Here is a 17801-nt window from a genome sequence, read left to right on the forward strand (position 1 = left end):
ATTTATTAATAATTAATAATACAAATGTAAATTTAATTTTGTTAAACATTTCTCAATTCATTTTGATGGAATTTTTGAAATATGTAGGCAATCTTAAAAATAAGCTAAAATATTTTTTTATTTTTTTTGGAGTGTATTGATGTTATTGTTTTATCCAAACAAGGAGTAAAAAATCATAAATAATATGTTTTATTTCTTGTATGATGGCCAGCAATATATTTTTCGGTCATTGATCAGGTGTCCAGGAAGTTTACAGGACCAGTGTTACAACCCTGCTCATAACACAGAAAATATAACAGGTCGGGAGTATTTAATGCTGCATTATTCTGCCTTAAAAATGTTTGATGAGAAGTTTGATAAGAACTCAGATTACACATTTTGTTTATGACCCCATCTATCGGATATTGGTGGAAACACACACTTATTCAGTCATCGCCTGTTATCACTTGTTATCACTAGATAAGCCCCAAGAGAAAAAAGAATTGTATAGGTCTATATGCGTTAGAAAAATGTAATGCATTTGTGAAAGTAAAGCCTTTTAACCTTTTTCTTTATCTGTGCAGAGGCTACCTAATATTTATAAGTATGGCCATTTTGCTTCAAAAATGGCCAAAAAAAAAAAAAAAAAAAAAAAGAAGAAGAATTTCTAATATTTATCAAACAGTCTGTCTATGCTTATCGTTGTCTCCATGTTTCTCGCAATAAACTTAATTCAAAGTACACCGTTTGTCACTGAAACACAACCTCACGCCACACTTCCGTGGCTCTCTTCTTGATAGCACGCACTTCGGTCGGTGGAGGAAAAAAACACAAGACGGGCGGCGTCGGGTAATACGGTCGTTAGTATAATGGGTCTGTCTCACCATTTTGAACCGGAGGAATGTACAGTGAGGGTACTTAATGTTACAGCAGATGCCCGGAGGGAATAATAAGGGGAGGTAACCAAACTAACTGAACAAGATACAATCTATAATGACAACACATGAGCTGAAGTTACAGCAGTCAACTTGTCAAAGCGCAGAGACAGCCAGCGTGTCTTGTGTTGCCTCAAATCACGAGAGATTTAATACACACATTTACAAAACACGGTAGGTGAAAAGTTTCAAAGTTTTTACTTTCACTTTAAAGATCTTTTCTACTCCTGTTTCTCTCACGCACATGTATTAATTTTCCTACTTTACTTATCTAATCCTAATCAGGAGGTGACAAGGATCCACTGCAGAAAACATTGTTATGCAGGACGTTATGTCTCTGTACGTAGCTTCGCTGGACAGGTTGAAGCTTTGATGTTATTTTCAGGAGCCTGTGGAAATTTTCAAAAAATGTTATGTCCTTAAAGTAAATCGGGTCAGTCATGGTTAATAATTCATTATATTAAACGTCAAAGACTTATAAGATGCCGATGGATTCAACGTAAATCATTGATTTCGGCTGTGTGTCCGGCTTTGATCCCTTGTCTGGCACCACCCCAATTATGTAATAAGTACCTTTTGCCAGCACACAATCAGAAATGTCAAATTAAATAACCAGGGATTAAAGAGGGGATGTAAAATTACAAAATAATCTTAAATAATGTGTTTGCTTGGATCAGTTAAATGGTTTTGAATTATTTAACTACACACCTTCATAACAAAAGAATACACCTCATGCGTTTTGTTATCTCTTGCTGAATGTTTTCTCATAGTGCTGCTGCTCAACATGCCTTACCATGTTTATGGTAGTTCTTAAACTATTATGCAGTTTGTTACATCCTTTGCATGTTGTCTCATTAGGTCATTCTAAAATGAATTCAAACCAGAATTCAAATTCTCAACAGTATTTATTAGAAATAAATTCAATCTTTCCCATCTACTTGGCAACTAATCATTTTCACTGCAGAAGTGTTTGCACACAATTGCATGATGGATTACTGTTAGTGCCATGTGTCGATATAATAAGATAACATCTCTTAAGTGTTCCTTTCAATATTGTTTTTTTCCCTGATGGGTTTTAACCTTAAAGTCATGTTTTTACTAAATAGTTTCTGACATGTTGATTTCCTGTGTCCACTGAGAGAGTTTCTGTGTCTCTGCAGTTTGTATTGTTTTTTTTATACCATTTTAATGCCAATGCTTAATTAGTTTTCAGAATGTAAGTGGGCACGAGAAGTTACATCCTGAAGAATCTGCTCAACACATCCACAATAAGAAGGATTCAGAAACTGCTGCTACGTCTTCACCGCCACCGCACTTAACAGGCCAAAAGAAAAGCTGCAGATGTATGTTTATGAGTCCAGATCATATACTCTCAGACACACAGAGAGTGTTTTTTAGGATTTAGATTAAAAAATATTATATATATATAATTTCTTTTTTTTTCTTTTTTTCTTTTTTCAAAATTAGCAAAACAATTTTAATTAAATGTGTATAGTTAATGAGATGATACATACGTGGTTACTCTGCTAGGACAGTACACCTCTGTGAACTTGATCTTGGGACCAGTTGGTTGAAAGTAATTGAAAAAAAAAAAAAAATGGCTAAGAAAGTTATTTAGTCCTGCATCATTTGTTTGCAGATGCCACTTGGTTTGATATTTTGCTTCTAATGCAATGAAATTGATAAATTTTTAGGTGTGACTTAAGTATCCAAAAGTGTCTAAATACTTTTAGGCCACTATATATACAACCCCAATTCTGAAAACGTTGGGACTGTATGAAAAGTGCTAATAAAAACATAAAGGAGTGATATGTAAATTATATTCACCCTTTGCTATATTGAAAGTACTACAACTACACATTATATGATGCTTTTTACCTTGTGAATTTCATTGTTTTTTGAAAATGTACAGTAAGTTCAAATCAGATGATTGCAACACGCTCCAAAAAAGTTGAGATGGGGGTAATTTAAGACTAATAATAGTTTGATTGGTTGAAACAACAAGGCGATGTGAAATGTTAAACGGGTGAGGCAATTGTGTCATAGTACTGTATACTATATAAGGAGCCTCCAAAAACAGCCTAGACCTTCAAGAGCAAGGATCATTCGGGATTTGTTCATTTGCCAACAGATGCTTCAACAAATAATCCAGCACTTTGAGAACAATGTTCCCTAAAAGCAAATTGGAAGGATTTTGGGCATTTCACCCTCTACAGTGCACAATATAGTTAAAATATTCAAGGAATCTGGTCAAACCTCAGTGCGTAAAGGGCAAGACGAAAACCACTTCTGAAACATCATACATCTGTGAGTGATATCATGAACTTGGGTTTGGGATTACTTTAGTAAACCTTTGTTAGTCAACACCACTCACCGCTGCATCCACAGATGCAAGTTAAGACTTTGCTATGCAAAGCAGAAGCTATACATCGACACTGTCCAGAAGCACTGCCAACTTCTCTGGGCTCGGTCTCATCTTAGAAGGAAATTAGAACGGTGGAACCATGTTTTTTGGTCCGACGAGTCCACGTTTCAAATAGTTTTTTAAAAACACAGCCGTCGTGTTCTCCGGGCCAAAGAGGAAAAGGACCATCCAAGCGTCAGGTCCAAAAGCCAGTGTCTGTATAGACCAGGGGTGTGTCAGTGACCATGGCATGGGTAACTCGCACATCTGTGAGGGCACCATTAATGCAGACAGATATGTACAAATTTTGGAGCAACACATACTGCCATCCAGCACCATCTTTTCCAGGGACGTCCCTGCATTTTCCAGCAGGACAACTTAAAACCACATACTGCCCGGATTACAAGTGCATGGCTGTGTAAGCAGAGAGTGTGGGTGCTAGACTGGCCTGCCTTTAGTCCTGACCTGTCTCCAATTGAGAATATGTGGCACATTATGAAGCACATTAGATGGCAACGAAGACCCCGTACAATTGTGCAGCTGAAGACCTGCATAATGGATGAATGGGGGAAAATTCCACTTTCTAAACTTAACAAACATGTGTCCTCAGTGCCCAAATGCTTAATAAGTGTAATTAGAAGAAATGGTGCTGTTTCACAGTGGTAAACACTCGACAGTCCCAACTTTTTGGAGCGTGTTGCAATCATCTGATTTGAAATTACAGTACATACATTTTTTTACAAAAAAATTAATTCACATGATAGTTGTAGTGCTTTCAATATAGCAATGTTAATATAATTTACAAATCACTCCTTTTTGTATTTATTAGCATTTTTCATGCTGTCCCAACATTTTCGGAATTGGGGTTGTATGTAAATTATGTATTATCATGCTAATAATACTTTTTGTTTGGGGTTGTTGCTTAACAGATGTACAGATCAGGCAGTTAATACTGCTCAGATCTAAAAAAGACTCCAACAGGACATCTACGGATCAAAGGGAATCTGCCAGATTCACTACCGTCATATCTATCAGTCTTCCCACCAAAAGAAACAAAAAAGACACAGTGGAGGACACTGAAGAAACATTGCCAGTTGAGATTGACTTGTGAGTATCATGGTCTTTTCAAAATTTTCACTCACTATAATAATTCATAACCATGCAGTTTAGCTCAGTTTATGCATGAGTTCAGTAAACAATGTGAATGATAAGCTTGGAACCTTATATTATTCACTCCTAAACTGTTCATTTACCTCTCCCTATTAGTAAATGTTATGCAAAAATTTGTTTCCACTCAAAACACTTGTATGTAATAATATCTCTTATCCTACGAATTATGTCATAGCACTTTGTATGTAATTTGCTAAGTCCTAGCAAGAGGAGCAAACGCCCTTTAGACCCACGTCTGGCCATAACAGGCCTTATATAGTGATAAGTCATGTTTTAATGGGTGTGAAAGAAAGCATAATGTTAACGGTTGTGTATCCTTAGATTTGCTGCTTGGCATGACAGTATCTAGGTGTGTTCACAAGTTCAAATGTTATAGGAGTGTTTACACTTTTACTTGGAAACATAATAAATACATATGCAAGTACAAGTTCAAAAGTGTCAACACAAAGAGTGAAGTATTATAGTATATAATTTACAAAACCCTGACTGCACTGCTTTTTTTAGATGTTTGTTATTGTGGTCAAAATCTTAGATTAACAATTTCAAAGTTGTGTTTGTTTTCTGAGTGTGTGTGCTTCTGACTGTATGGGTTAATGGATGTAAAACACTGTAATAAGCATGGACCCCTCCCTTCAAGGCAGGCCAATGAATTGTTTACTCCTAAAATGCTTAAACTGAGTGAAAGGATGGAATGCTGTTGATCTTGTTTCCCTGTGCTGTCGTAATGAATAAATGGAAGGCGTTAAAGTAGAAAAAACATTTGCGAGGACTAAGCATAACATGTGAAACACTGAGTTAGGTGAGAGCTTTGCTTTCCTCAACGTTTTTTATCTTCGTTTTTCTGCCTGAGGTAACTTATCTTTGTGAATCTGTGTGATTCTGCATATCAAATGTAACTTGAAGGTTATATTTAATCTACAAACTTTTTTTTCCAGTTTCCAAGTTACAAGGTGTTTGTTTAAAAGTGTACAGTATATGCTTATTAAAAACTATTTTCTTAATTTGACAGTAATGAAGCCATAAAGAAAACAGCTAATCAACACCACACAGAGGTAAGCATCCAAGCAAAGATGGAAACATGTGAATCAGACCATAATTCTAAAAATAAACCGTAATATGTAAATCTAATGTAAATATAAAATCAAGGCATCTTTTCTTTTCTACTCATTTGAATATTTTTTATTTAATTAACTTTTTATAGAGTATATTTTGTCAGTGGAATGCAAAGCTCAACTGTGAAGTTGAATTATTTGTTTAAAGAGAGTTATGGAATGGGAGTGGTGGTTTGTTCAAATAGTTCAAATGTATGTGAGAAGCATTCCATACAATTTTCCCAAGCAAGTCTGGAGTTAAAGTCATTAGCATAAAAAAGTTAAAAATGCCACCTTGGTTGTTTAACTGACACTAATAAAAAGCTTATTGGTTGGTTGTTCTGACAGCTAAAGGACCTAATTTCACCAACCTGTAACAAATCAGATGGTGAATTATTAAAGGATGGGCCAAAAGTACCCTTTGATGATGACAGCATTTCCACTCTGCAAAATCAACATGGACTTAACATACCTAACCAGATACGAGACACAGGAATACAGCACAACATAGGCCTTCATAAACATATGCAAACAGTCCATAGTGACTCACAGAAACATTCTACTCAACCTGCTTTTGAGATACAAACAAAAGTCAGCAAGTGCTCCGTTGCAAACAAGGAATCTAGAACCAGTGACATTCATAGAGAGAATACTCCAACAACTCCACATTACCACAATAATCGGACCTCCCTTGGAGAGGACAGTGGTCTAAAAATAGTAAACCAGGTCTTACCTTTTCACACCTCTCATTCTGGAAGTACCCCTGAGCCAGAACTCAGTCTCATCAATCCTGCCTCTGACATGTTATCATCTGCCCTGGTCTCAGTTCTTGCTCCACCTTGGAGTGGCCGTCTTAGAAGACCCAAACAAGGCAGCAGTGAGCTAGAGCAAAATTGCGGACAGAGTGTCAACCCATCTACCCTATTCCGCCAGGATCATCGGCAACAACCGTTTATTGCCACTCGCAGGCTGCCAGCTGAGCACATGTTGCAAGAGCCCAATGACAGTGACATGCAGTTTACTGCTGGGACCAGCTATAGCACTCTAGACTGGCAAAAAGAGAACAACTCCCCAAATGTCACAACTGCAGTTCAGTCAAAAAGACCCATTGTGAAATCTTCCTCTGTAAACACATACAGATGTGTTCCCACATCTCTGGACACTGGTCAGATACTCAGTTTGCCCCCCTCTGAGGAACGTAGAGGGTACACAATGTCAAATACTGAAGATCAAAACGAGCCTTTCAAATCATTGAGCTCCAAGCCAACAACAAGCAGCCTACTTCTCTCTTTGAGGAGGTCAAATTTGAGAAGGTCCAATGCTGAGTCCACACAAATGGATTCTCAGATAACTAGGTCCCTTACATTGCCCCACAGGAGTGTATTGAAGAATGCTCAATACACCCCTTCCGTTACCCCTGATGACCAAGCTGGAGAAACATTGATGTCATACCCATTTCCAGACACACCTTCAAAAATGGGAATATTAGACATAAGCCATTTCCCTTCTTCACCCAGAATAAAGAGGATAGTGGCATTAGAGAAACCAATGTTGATAAACAAAACAGAGACAGACATTTTAAAGAAGCCAGAGGGTTCTGTTGTTAGAGCTGAAGAGGAGCCTTTCCAGCTATCCCCAACCCATTCCAACCAACCTGGGATTGTCAAAGCTCAGCAGCATTGTCATTTAGTTAATTTGAGAAAATATTCCAATATAGATAACAGTAATCCAGTGGAACAAAGTACAGCTAACAATACAAAGCTTCATAATCTGAACACCACAATTTCTAGCAAGGAAAAAACAAATGTTAACTTGGATTATCCTCAAACTGTTAGAAACGTAGAATCACAAAGCACGCAAAATATTCCTGACAGCAACTCAATGAGCATGAGAACATTCACAGACCGGCTTAACTTCTCACCCAGGAAAGAGAACTCTTCTGTAGATGGAAATAACACAACAAATTGGGGGCACATATATCTGGACTCTAAGAAACATTCTCTGTCAAGTCAAAGCTCAATGGAGCTTTCAAGTCCTCTCTCTCCAAGCAGATCTATTAGAGGGATTCAAATTCAGAGCATCTATTCATACCTAAGAGAGTCCAGCCCAAATGTATCTACCCCTAATTCCCCTTCCACCCCTTTTTCCCACTTACAGAGAGCTGTAACTTCTTCCTCTCCTAAGCAAGATGGAGGCGTAATACTACATGGCGACAGAGAACCCCTTGTATCGAGATTTTCTTTTGACCTAAGCCCAATCGAGCCACAGGTAAAAGCATCAAAAAGAGGCTCTAATGGTTCCAGTGCTCTTATAACTCCAGCTCAATCTCTGCCTCCTGATTTTGGAAGGAGATCAGCACCCCGTCTCAGTACTTCTCCATATTCTACCCTGATCTCCTCAAGACCTGCCCTCAACAGCACTATACAAGGACTGTCCTCTCCACCTGCGCCCAAACAACATGACAGATCTACATCAGATACTGCAACCATACGTGCTGACCCTATAAAAGGTGATCCAACCTCTTCTCCCTCCATATACACAAGCATTACAAGGAGACCAAAGGAGCAGCTAGCTTCTCCTGAAAGAGATAAGAGGACAGAAAATGCATTTCAGGTTTATACATGTGCCTTAGATAATCACAGACCTGCCCAGCCATGCCTCTCACAAACTGTACCTGATGCAAGTTTTGTCATGGAAAGCCAAAGCGCAAATATAACCACACACCCAAGGAAGCATTGCACAGGCCCTAATAACATTCCTCAACAGGAAAATGATGGCTCAATGATACTTCATCTTGATAAGGGTAATGGTTATCCCAAGCACAGGAGACAGTTAGAGACTTATTTACTGTCTAATAAGCTCACAGCTGAAAGTGAGACCCCATTTACAGCTGAGAAGGAGATTAGCGCTTTGCAAATGCATGAGAGATTGCAGGAAATCCAAAGTCCCAATTCAAAGAAAGCCCTCTTTGCATTACAGGTTAAGAAAGACAATGTCACTTTAGATCCCATGCCAGACAAAGAGGTTGTTCCCCCTCAGTATTTAAAAACCAAAAGAAACTCGCCAGTATTTAAAACAAGCAGCAGGATTGACCAGATGTTAAATCGCTTGAAAATGACATTTAGTGTCAAACGTTTAGAAAACACTCTTGATACAGTCACAAAAAAGAGTAGGACCCCCACTCAGCAACCCTCAGACACTAAGAATTTGGAAAAAAACATGACAGTGGAGAAAAAGTCTTCTAGGATCCAATGGGAGCCCCCCAAAACATCTTTGGCCACTGATAAAGCATATTTTCCCTCTTTGGAGTCATTGTCACCATTAACATTAAAGAAATCTTGGAATACACTAAATGTGAACCAGCAAAACAGGTGTAAGGATGAAAAAAAGTGTTCTGGGATCCAATGGGAGCCTCCTAACTCAGCTTTGACCATTGATAAAGCATCTCTTCCCTCTTCAGAATCATTGTCACCAGTAAAATTGAAGAAATCTGATAATACACTAAATGTAGGTCAGCAAAACAGGTGTAAAGATGACAAAAACTTTTCATGGAGCAAGTGGGAGCATCCCAACTCATCCTTGACCGTGGATGAAGCATCTTTTCCTTGTTTGGAGTCAGCTTCTCCATTAACATTACGGAAATCTAAAAATACACTAATTGTAGATCAGCACAACAGGTTTAAGGATGAATATAAGTGTTCTTGGAGTCAGTGGGAGCATCCTAAGTCATCTTTGAGCATGGATGAATCATCTTTACACTCTTTGGAGTACTTGTCACCATTTAAACTACCACACAAGTGGTGTAGTGATGAAAATGGAAACCGGTCTAGCGGCAGCAGCTTTAGTCCACACACGCTAAAGCCCCATGGTATGAACCGTTCTGCCACCTTGCCACATTACAAAAAGTCCTCTGTTGGTCCTCCGTCACCCTTTTATCTGTTTGATTTTGATTCGGAAGACATTCAGAATGACAATGTGTTTTATAGTCCACTGAGCAAAAAAAGTAATTCGCTTTGTGAGTCTGACAATGACCCTCAGCTGTGCGTTTCCAAAAGTACTGTGCAGCAAAACCTCATGCGGACTCGACTGTCCTCCTCTTGTGCGGATTTAAAGTACGGTCTGGATAATAGGCGGTCTTTCTCTGTCAGCAGTGTGTTTACAAGCCGCCCATCAGGTCCTAAACGTATCTCAACAAGTAGCATCAGTGACCTCTCAAGTTTAGAGGACTTCAGCAGTAAGGGGAGCTTTACAAAATTTGACTCTCCTATAAATAATAGAAATTCCCCTAGCTATGGTGCCAAATATGTTACCAGTAACCAAACCCAACCTGGATGTCCATTGCCAGATGATCATTTATGGACTACAGATAAACAGGAAAACTTTTTGGAAGATGCAGACCCAACCCCACCTCCCTCACCACCTTTTTCCCCCTCATCCCGTCGCATTTCCCAGGCTCCTGCTATCTCTTCCCCCATCCGAACAACTCCAGACAATCTATCTCCTCGTGGAATTCTGCCATCAAGGAGCTATACAACCAGCTTGACTGTTTTTGAGGAGTCTAGTTCTGACACCACAACTGATGATGAATACTACCTTGATGATGGTGATGAGGTAGAAACAGAACTTTAGTGGAAAGTATTCCAATTGTTCAGTTTAATCGCTTTTGTAGTTTTGATTATATGTACTGGATGTTTAAAAATTGGTTGTTTTCTGTGCACTAGGTCTTCTATGACAAATTTATTAAAACCACAGCAACATTATTTCTCAGTCAGATCAAACCTAAATTGTAAGAGCATCTAGTTACTGCAGCACAGCTCATTTAATAAAAGAAGGAATTCTTATTATTTAAAAAATAAATTGCAAAGAGCACTTTTAATATTTTTCTGTGTAAAACATAAATATTATTATTATTATTAGGGGCTTGTAAAATATCTGGTGCTTGAGCATAACAATATTTTATTTAATTATGAATGTATTAACATTACAAATTAATGTTGTTTTGTGAGGTGTTTTGATACTTTCTGGATCTTGAGGCTTTTACATGTTGAATTCTCATGTCTCATTCCTTTTGTAGTGGGCTGCTTCCTGTAGTTCATAGGCTAATTCATACAGGTATTTGAAAGCATCAGCATGTCAGACACAATAATTTATTCTTTCTGACAGACATTAGTAGCTGCCAACTTAGGAACTGAACCACAAATGCAGTTTATCTCTCTCTCTCTGTGTGTGTGTGTGTGTGTGTGTGTGTGTGTGTGTACATGTTTCACTATATTTGTGAGTGCCAACTTTTTGAAAATGTCCTCACTAATATAGAGAAACCTTTTTAAAAACCATTAGTGAGGACATTTTAGGTGGTTCTGACACCTCACTAGTAAAAAAGGCTCATAAATCAGCCAAATAATGTTTAGCTTTAAATCTACTGATGTGCACATGTTTCTGTGAGGGTTAGGTTTAGGGGTAGGGGATAGAAAATATCATAAGCCTGCTATGAAATCAGTGGAAGTCTATGAGATGTCCTCACTTATATAGTGATACAACCGTGTGTGTGTGTGTGAGAGAGAGAGAGATTTTGTTTTTTGGTAAGGTAATTTCTTTAATATCTTAATTACTAACAGGAAATTGTTATATTTAAATAAAAAAGAAGATAATATATTGACTAATATTGATACTATGTTGAAACGTAAACAACCAGTGTCATAAAAGAATGTTGATCGCTGCAAAAATGTATCACAGTGTAAAAATGTTTTAGTTGAATTGTAAATAAAACGAGTAACTTTGAAAACACATTTATATCGCATTTGTCTGTGCCTCTACTCAAGTAAAGATAATCCTTAACACAGCCTGACAGTGTTGCGTGACATGCCACAACTTGATATATCTTTTCAAATTAAATTTAATTTTACGCAATACAGTGATATACCTCCCTTGAAAGTGCCGCTCTTGGCACTCTTTTGTATTTATCTTTTTACTAATGCTGCATGGTGAAGTTTGCGCAACTAGGTCCCTGCTGAAAAAAAAATCTTTACTTTGTTTACTGAAAAATAACTAATAAATAATTCAATGTGAATGAGTTTGTTTTCACGTTGCACCGGAAACGGTTCTTAGGCTCTAGACGTGCAGTCACCCGTCCACTTAAAGGAATTAAGTCATATTTCCGAAAAGCTTCATTTTTTGTCATTTTTTTTTCCTGCACTTTTATCTCCCTCTACTGTGTCATTGTGAACATATGTTCAAACACTTTGTTGTATGCTTTGCTATATTCACCGGAATTTGGATTTTCTTTGGATATTATTAGCATCATAAAGATAAAAGACAAGCTTTTGCTTGAAGCTTCAACGGGCAAGCTACAGAGAGAAGGATTTGAATGTCTTGCTATGGCAATGTCTCTGGGGGGGTTATTGACCCAGGTTTCTACATACTAATAGGCTATAGTAAGATTTTTATACTTCCATTTAAGCCGTCTAATTACATTAGGCATCTAGGTAGATATCTACCTATCAGAAACCTTTAAATTCAAGTATATCTGTCTTTTGATACTCTACCTCCAGGATGAAGAGGACTCCAGAGATACAGTAAGTAATATTTTGGGGGATCAATGGAAGTAGTTTATTTAAAGCAACTGTATACACAACTTCAGCCATCTTTAAACTGCAAAGTGGGACTTTAGTGTATTTACACAGACTGGTTAATGCTGCTTAGAGCAGGCATAAATGCATTTAAACAGCAAATACAATTCCATAAATAATGTTATGAAACTAACAATTTAAATATAAAATTATGAATATAGAAATATAAAATGAATGAAAATATTAAATTAAGCTTTTAAATATGAAACTAAATTATGAAATAAGCTCTATCATGACAACAAAACAGTTTAAGGCGGCTCTGATTCTGCATTTCATTTGCACAGAACCAAAGCAGCATCAGAATTGCATTTGGTGCTAGGGCCTGAGGTGGGTCAGAGCAGACATAATTTAGTCTGGCTTTTATACACCATTGCTTTTTTACGCAGAATTTTGAGCAGGCCTCTAGTTGGATAAGCCAATTTCCCATTCCTGGACATGGCAAAAAGGCTAATGCAGGTGCAGAGCTTTTTATATAGTCTTAGATAAAAGTTAGCATGTTTTCTGAACAGAATTAAGAGCTCCTTTAGCTTTGTTAGACTAATGCAAATGTAATACCATCCATGTAAATGTTTCATAGAATAAAAGTAATTTTTTTTCTTGTCCTTCATCAGCATATGTTCAAGCTTGAGCAAGAAAATGCTAGAATTTACATACGCATTTGACAGGTATGAAATAAAGCAATGTGTGACGAGGAGGAGGGCGTGCACCCTCAAGGCCCAGCAACGCCCTCCTCCTCGTCACAGACACAATGTAACAGACTCACTTTTAAATGAGTGAAACAATAGAAAAGACTGTCAGTCATTCTCTTCCCTTCAGGATTCACCAAATGTTTGGGGATACTGCATCAGGGAACGATGAGATTCTTGTCCCACAGATAAAAACAATTTTCAGCCAAGCAGCCACGATCATCCAAAGAGCATGGAGAGCACATGTTGTTAGTGGTGTTACATTTAAGAAATTTTTTTCCTCTAACATGGTTAAATACACCAATAAAAATCAGCACATACCTCTGCTTGTCATGTGTAGGATTTTGCTGTTTTCAAGCATCTTAAGAAACTTGTGAGCTTCCATAATCTAGGGGACCCATGTCTCCTCAGGTTTATTAACCCTGCAGAGGTAAGTTAGATTATGTAAACAGTGCAGGTCAAGTTTAATTTAGATATTTTTCCTATTTGTAAAATTGTATGCATGAATGTTTTGTTTTAGGCAAACATTCTTGATGCTGCTTCAGGGGTCCTCATCAGATTTAAACTGGGTGGGGTGAGTGCTAGCGTTATTTATTTGTCCATCATTAGTATTTGTGCTGAAGAACATTGTAGAGTTGTTGATGTGTTGTTGTGTTGTGTTGTAAAAGGTTACATTATTTGGAAGGTAATTATGGTGTAAACAGACAAATTTCAAAACATTTGTAAATATTCCAGACAGCCTTTCCCCCCAACACCTACTATAAAATCTACACTCGCGCACCAATAGTGGACATGTGTGCCTCCAGCCCTAAAGATTACACACATGCACTGCTAAAGAAACCTGTTCCAAGCCAGATCCATAATGGCCAGCAGATGATTTACGATGATCAATCTGGGTGGTACCAATGGGTGGAGAATAATGGCTGGAGGATTTCGTCTTGCAAGGTGATATTTCCAGTTTGGACACTTTATCATTTGGATATCAATTCACTGAACTCAATCATTCAATACAATACAATATTAATTGACTCTTCAACCATTTGTGCCTATTTTTTATGAGTCATTTGCTATTTCAACTATATAGTTACAATCAGAATACAAAAAAAGTTTTTTTTTTTTTTTTTTTTTTTTTTTTGCATGACTGAGAATTATTTGTCTTATTATTTATTTTGCATGACTGAGAATTATTATATAGAAGGACTCCTGTTCGTGAGTACTGAGCACAGAGAAACGGCTCTGTTGGAGGAGAAATCTGCACAAAGAATGATAAATTCACTGGAACAGATTGGACCAAATCCAGTTTCAGAGCAGGAGGTGCATGAACTGCTTGCACTGACCAATGCTTTCAATTTTGATGAGTAATTAAGTTATTTGTATGCATTTAATACACATCAGTCGCATGAAATATGCATCATGAAAATTATTTTGTACATAGTGCATCCTTTAGATAAAATTCTCTTTTCTTGTTTGTTTGTTTGTTTGTTTGTTTGTTTGTTTGTTTGTTTTAATAAACATACTCAGGTATGCCAGTGAATGGAGGGATTTGGGTACCAGCAATTGTTGGATATTTAACAAAGGTAAGACTGTAAGGTTGTGTCCCTCATTGAACTTTGACCAATTCTAAGCACTTTTGTTGCATTATAGCTCTATCTGTTGGCCAAGATGGATATTGACACCTCGCTCTCTATCTCCCTTGTTTAGATGAAATGCCTGTGCTTGATACATGTGAGTTCCCTCAAATGACGGTCAAGTGGTGACCCAGAACAGGATAGCAACTAAGACTGAAAATGTTTGTATGAAATATTCAAATAAAAAAACTGTCATGAATGCTGGCAAGTCCTGCTTCTACTGCATTAAATGAACCTATCTGTCTGTCTGTCTGTCTTTCTATCTATCATCTCTCTGTCTATAACTTTTTTGAAAGTTTTTTTTAATGATATTTAATTAATAATTTTCTGATGTAATATTGCAATATACCTACTTAAAGTGATAGTTCACCCAAAAATGAAAATCCTCTAATCATTTACTCACCCTCATGCCATCCCAGATGTGTATGACTTTCTTCACTGTACATCTTGCCATCGCAGTCTCTAGGCACGATCATGATTTCAAACTCGATTACACTTCCTAGTGCTTAACGCATGCACGGAGCGCTAGATGGCGCTGTAGGAAGTGTAATCGAGCTTGAAATCATGATCCCTAAGGAGATGTCTGTCAAGATGTACAGTGAAAAGGGAGTTATATTTTGGTCTGTTCTCACCCAAAACCAACTAGATCGCTTTAGAAGACTTTGATTAAACCACTGGAGTCTGATGGATTATGTTTATGCTGACTTTATCTGCTTTCTGGAGCTTCAAAGGCCTGATCACCATTCACTTGCATTGTATGGACCAACAGAGCAGAGATATTCTTCTAAAAATCTTAGTTTATGTTCAGCAGAAGATAGAAAGTCATACACATCTTAGATAGCATGAGGGTGAGTAATGATGAGAGAATTTTCATTTTTGGTTGAACTATCCCTTTAATGTCAGTGCCTGTCATCGAAATAGAACGAAACTTTACCTGCGTTCCAAACGGGATTAATCAGCTTTGGAAGGTCACTTCGAAAGGAGAACAATCATGATAGCCATGCTGTGAGATCGCTTCAAACAGAATTTCCAATAAAAAATGACCTAAAAGGTGAGTTCCGAATGTTTTATTTTTTTTTAACCCCACACTTTTCAGCCCCCCAGAGCTGTCACACTGTATGGTAAAGTCTTTGAAGGGAATAGGGCATAGGGATGATCACTTCTGAATGGACCGCACACTTTTATTGATGAGACGTTCTGAAATAACGCGAGACTCTTGTGCAGGACTCGCAGCCAATCAGATGTTCTGTGCAGTTCGCAACCATGGCGGACTACAAAGAGGCTCCTCTGGCTACAAGGCCAAAAACATTAGATCCAGCCGAATATTTCAATCTTTCACCTGATTACCGACGGGCTGAGGAGGAGAGAACGGCGCTAAAGGCTCGCCTTAAGAGGCAGTATATGGTGCAATTAAACAATCCTCACCGGAAAGAGCTTATTGTAAGACAAAGATCTACCAAAGATCATTCGCTCGGAGTAAAACAGTTAATATAGTTCAATATTTCGCATCCAGAGCACATTGTAATAACGTGTAATTTCATAAAATGTTTATAGACTTTTATTTAGTATACATGCGTATTTTAGAAGTCAGTGTTGTCATATTTTGAACCATTAATGAGTGACCTTCAATGCTCGCTGGCTAGCAGTTGCTGCTGCTAGCTTGTTTTGGTCCATATGGTGTACCATTAGTCTGTATGTAGAAGTATTAAAGGGATGGTTCTCCCAAAAGTGAGAATTCTTTCATCATTTACTCACCATCATGTTGCTCCAAATCCCTATGACTTTCTTTTTTCCATATGACACAAAAGGAGATGTTAGGCAGAATGTTAGCCTTAGTCACAATTTACTTTTATTGCATCTTTTTTTTTTTTTTTTTTTTTCATTAAATACAAATGAATGGTGACTGAGGCTAACATTCTAACTAAGATCTCTAAGTGTTCCACAGAAGAAAGTCATAGGGGTTTGGAACAACATTAGGGTGAGTGAATGATGACAGAATTTTCAATTTTGTTTGAACTATCCCTTTAAATTACTATAAGATACTCCGAACTGCACCATGGACAGTTTCCAAAAGGGCAACATGACATGTTCAAGCCATGTTTGTTTGATAAGATTGAGTGATCCACTTGCATGTTTGTTTACTCATAGGAGGATCCTGCTCTTACAAGGTGGACATATGCACGCACCAGCAACATATACCCCAACTTCAGACCAACTCCTAAAACTTCATTGTTGGGTGGCTTGTTTGGAGTTGTACCCCTCTTCGTCTTGTACTTTGTGTTTAAGACAGACCGGGTGAGCTGTAATACATTTTTCATCTGATTCAGACTGCTGTATTAATTCTTGTTCAGTTTTGCACTTATTCGCTGTCGGTTTAGTACTCCTATTGACATTATGTAGATTTAAACAATATCCTGAAATCAAGTGTTACATGTGCAAAGATGACAAATTGCAATAAGTCACAGCTATTTGAACCAGATTTTTCTTGCTTTTCCAGGACAAAAGGGAGGGCAAGATAAAAGCAGGGAACTATGAGCGCCCTTATAAGCTGTCATCCTGAGAGCAAATAGTTGTTTTCTGATTCAACTGTTTATTGTATCTAATATTACTTGTAATTATCAAATAAAAGTCTTTATTGTTGAAAATTCCTTTGTCACTGTGACTGAAGACAGATGTAAGGAGACCGTTAGTGCACAGGGCGGGAACTTGTTTTCAGAAATAGTTTTGCGTTCCCTCGCAGTAAGTTTTGCGTGCCCTTGCAATAGTTTGCGTGCCGTCGCAATACATTTTGCGTTCACTCGCAATAAATTTATCATGGTTTTACTACAGGAACCATATTTTAACCATGATATTCAAAGTGAAACCATAGTGATTATTCAGGAAAACGAAAACTGGTAATAAAAATCATAATTTTGTGGTTATTGTTTTACTATACAAATACCTTAGTTTAACTATGGTTTTACTATATGGTAAACTATGGTTTTACTTTGATGGAAATAATTTTACTATAGTAATATTGTAGCCTAGTAACGACTGTTGCAAAACCGTGGTTTTACTATAGTAAAATTGCAGTAACCATGTTTTGTTTTGTTTTTGGTGGAAACCATGGTTTTAATACAGTATTACAGGTTTTACTACAGATTAAACATGGTAGTTCTTGTGGGTACTATGATTTCACTACAAATAGATATTTGTAGTAAAACCATAAGCACAAAATTATTATTTTTATTACCATAGTATTCATTTTCCTGTATTCTCTATGGTTTTACTACGAATATCAAG

The 17801-nt window shown here is 37.4% G+C and overlaps 3 protein-coding genes across 3 annotated transcripts in view; 2 read left to right on the forward strand and 1 right to left on the reverse strand.

Annotated features, from left to right (window-relative positions):
- The window catches only part of LOC127432016 (chondrolectin-like), a 40904-nt gene extending 25420 nt beyond the window's left edge, over positions 1–15484 (reverse strand). The window contains exons 1-2 of the mRNA XM_051682748.1: positions 15454–15484; positions 13213–13313 (exon numbers count right to left, since the gene is read on the reverse strand). Of these exons, the coding sequence (XP_051538708.1) occupies positions 13213–13276 (64 nt within the window). The 5' untranslated portion in view covers positions 13277–13313; positions 15454–15484. The remainder of the gene's footprint in view (positions 1–13212; positions 13314–15453) is intronic.
- LOC127432015 (uncharacterized) lies at positions 809–11363 on the forward strand. Its single transcript, XM_051682745.1, has 5 exons — positions 809–1088; positions 2121–2257; positions 4248–4425; positions 5498–5540; positions 5928–11363. The coding sequence occupies exons 1-5, from the start codon at positions 973–975 to the stop codon at positions 10206–10208; spliced, it is 4755 nt and encodes a 1584-aa protein (XP_051538705.1). The 5' UTR covers positions 809–972; the 3' UTR covers positions 10209–11363.
- A 263-nt stretch (positions 15485–15747) lies between the features above and the next one.
- LOC127431903 (NADH dehydrogenase [ubiquinone] 1 beta subcomplex subunit 4-like) lies at positions 15748–17164 on the forward strand. The gene is made up of 3 exons (XM_051682540.1): positions 15748–15959; positions 16668–16814; positions 17017–17164. Exons 1-3 carry the CDS (start codon positions 15783–15785, stop codon positions 17077–17079), a joined length of 387 nt encoding a protein of 128 aa, XP_051538500.1. The 5' UTR covers positions 15748–15782; the 3' UTR covers positions 17080–17164.
- The last annotated feature ends 637 nt before the right edge of the window (positions 17165–17801 follow it).

The sequence above is a fragment of the Myxocyprinus asiaticus genome, chromosome 41 (genome assembly GCF_019703515.2).
Source record: "Myxocyprinus asiaticus isolate MX2 ecotype Aquarium Trade chromosome 41, UBuf_Myxa_2, whole genome shotgun sequence".
Lineage (NCBI taxonomy): Eukaryota > Metazoa > Chordata > Actinopteri > Cypriniformes > Catostomidae > Myxocyprinus > Myxocyprinus asiaticus.

What these genes read in the sequence shown, in the direction of transcription:
- LOC127432015 (XM_051682745.1), top strand. Translation starts at nt 973, where the DNA reads ATGACAACACATGAGCTGAAGTTACAGCAGTCAACTTGTCAAAGCGCA. An exon ending in TTGCCAGTTGAGATTGACTT is followed by an intron (nt 4,426 to 5,497) that starts GTGAGTATCATG and finishes TTAATTTGACAG; the next exon opens with TAATGAAGCCATAAAGAAAA. An exon ending in CTAATCAACACCACACAGAG is followed by an intron (nt 5,541 to 5,927) that starts GTAAGCATCCAA and finishes TTGTTCTGACAG; the next exon opens with CTAAAGGACCTAATTTCACC.
- LOC127431903 (XM_051682540.1), top strand. Translation starts at nt 15,783, where the DNA reads ATGGCGGACTACAAAGAGGCTCCTCTGGCTACAAGGCCAAAAACATTA. An exon ending in CTCACCGGAAAGAGCTTATT is followed by an intron (nt 15,960 to 16,667) that starts GTAAGACAAAGA and finishes GTTTACTCATAG; the next exon opens with GAGGATCCTGCTCTTACAAG. An exon ending in TTGTGTTTAAGACAGACCGG is followed by an intron (nt 16,815 to 17,016) that starts GTGAGCTGTAAT and finishes TTGCTTTTCCAG; the next exon opens with GACAAAAGGGAGGGCAAGAT.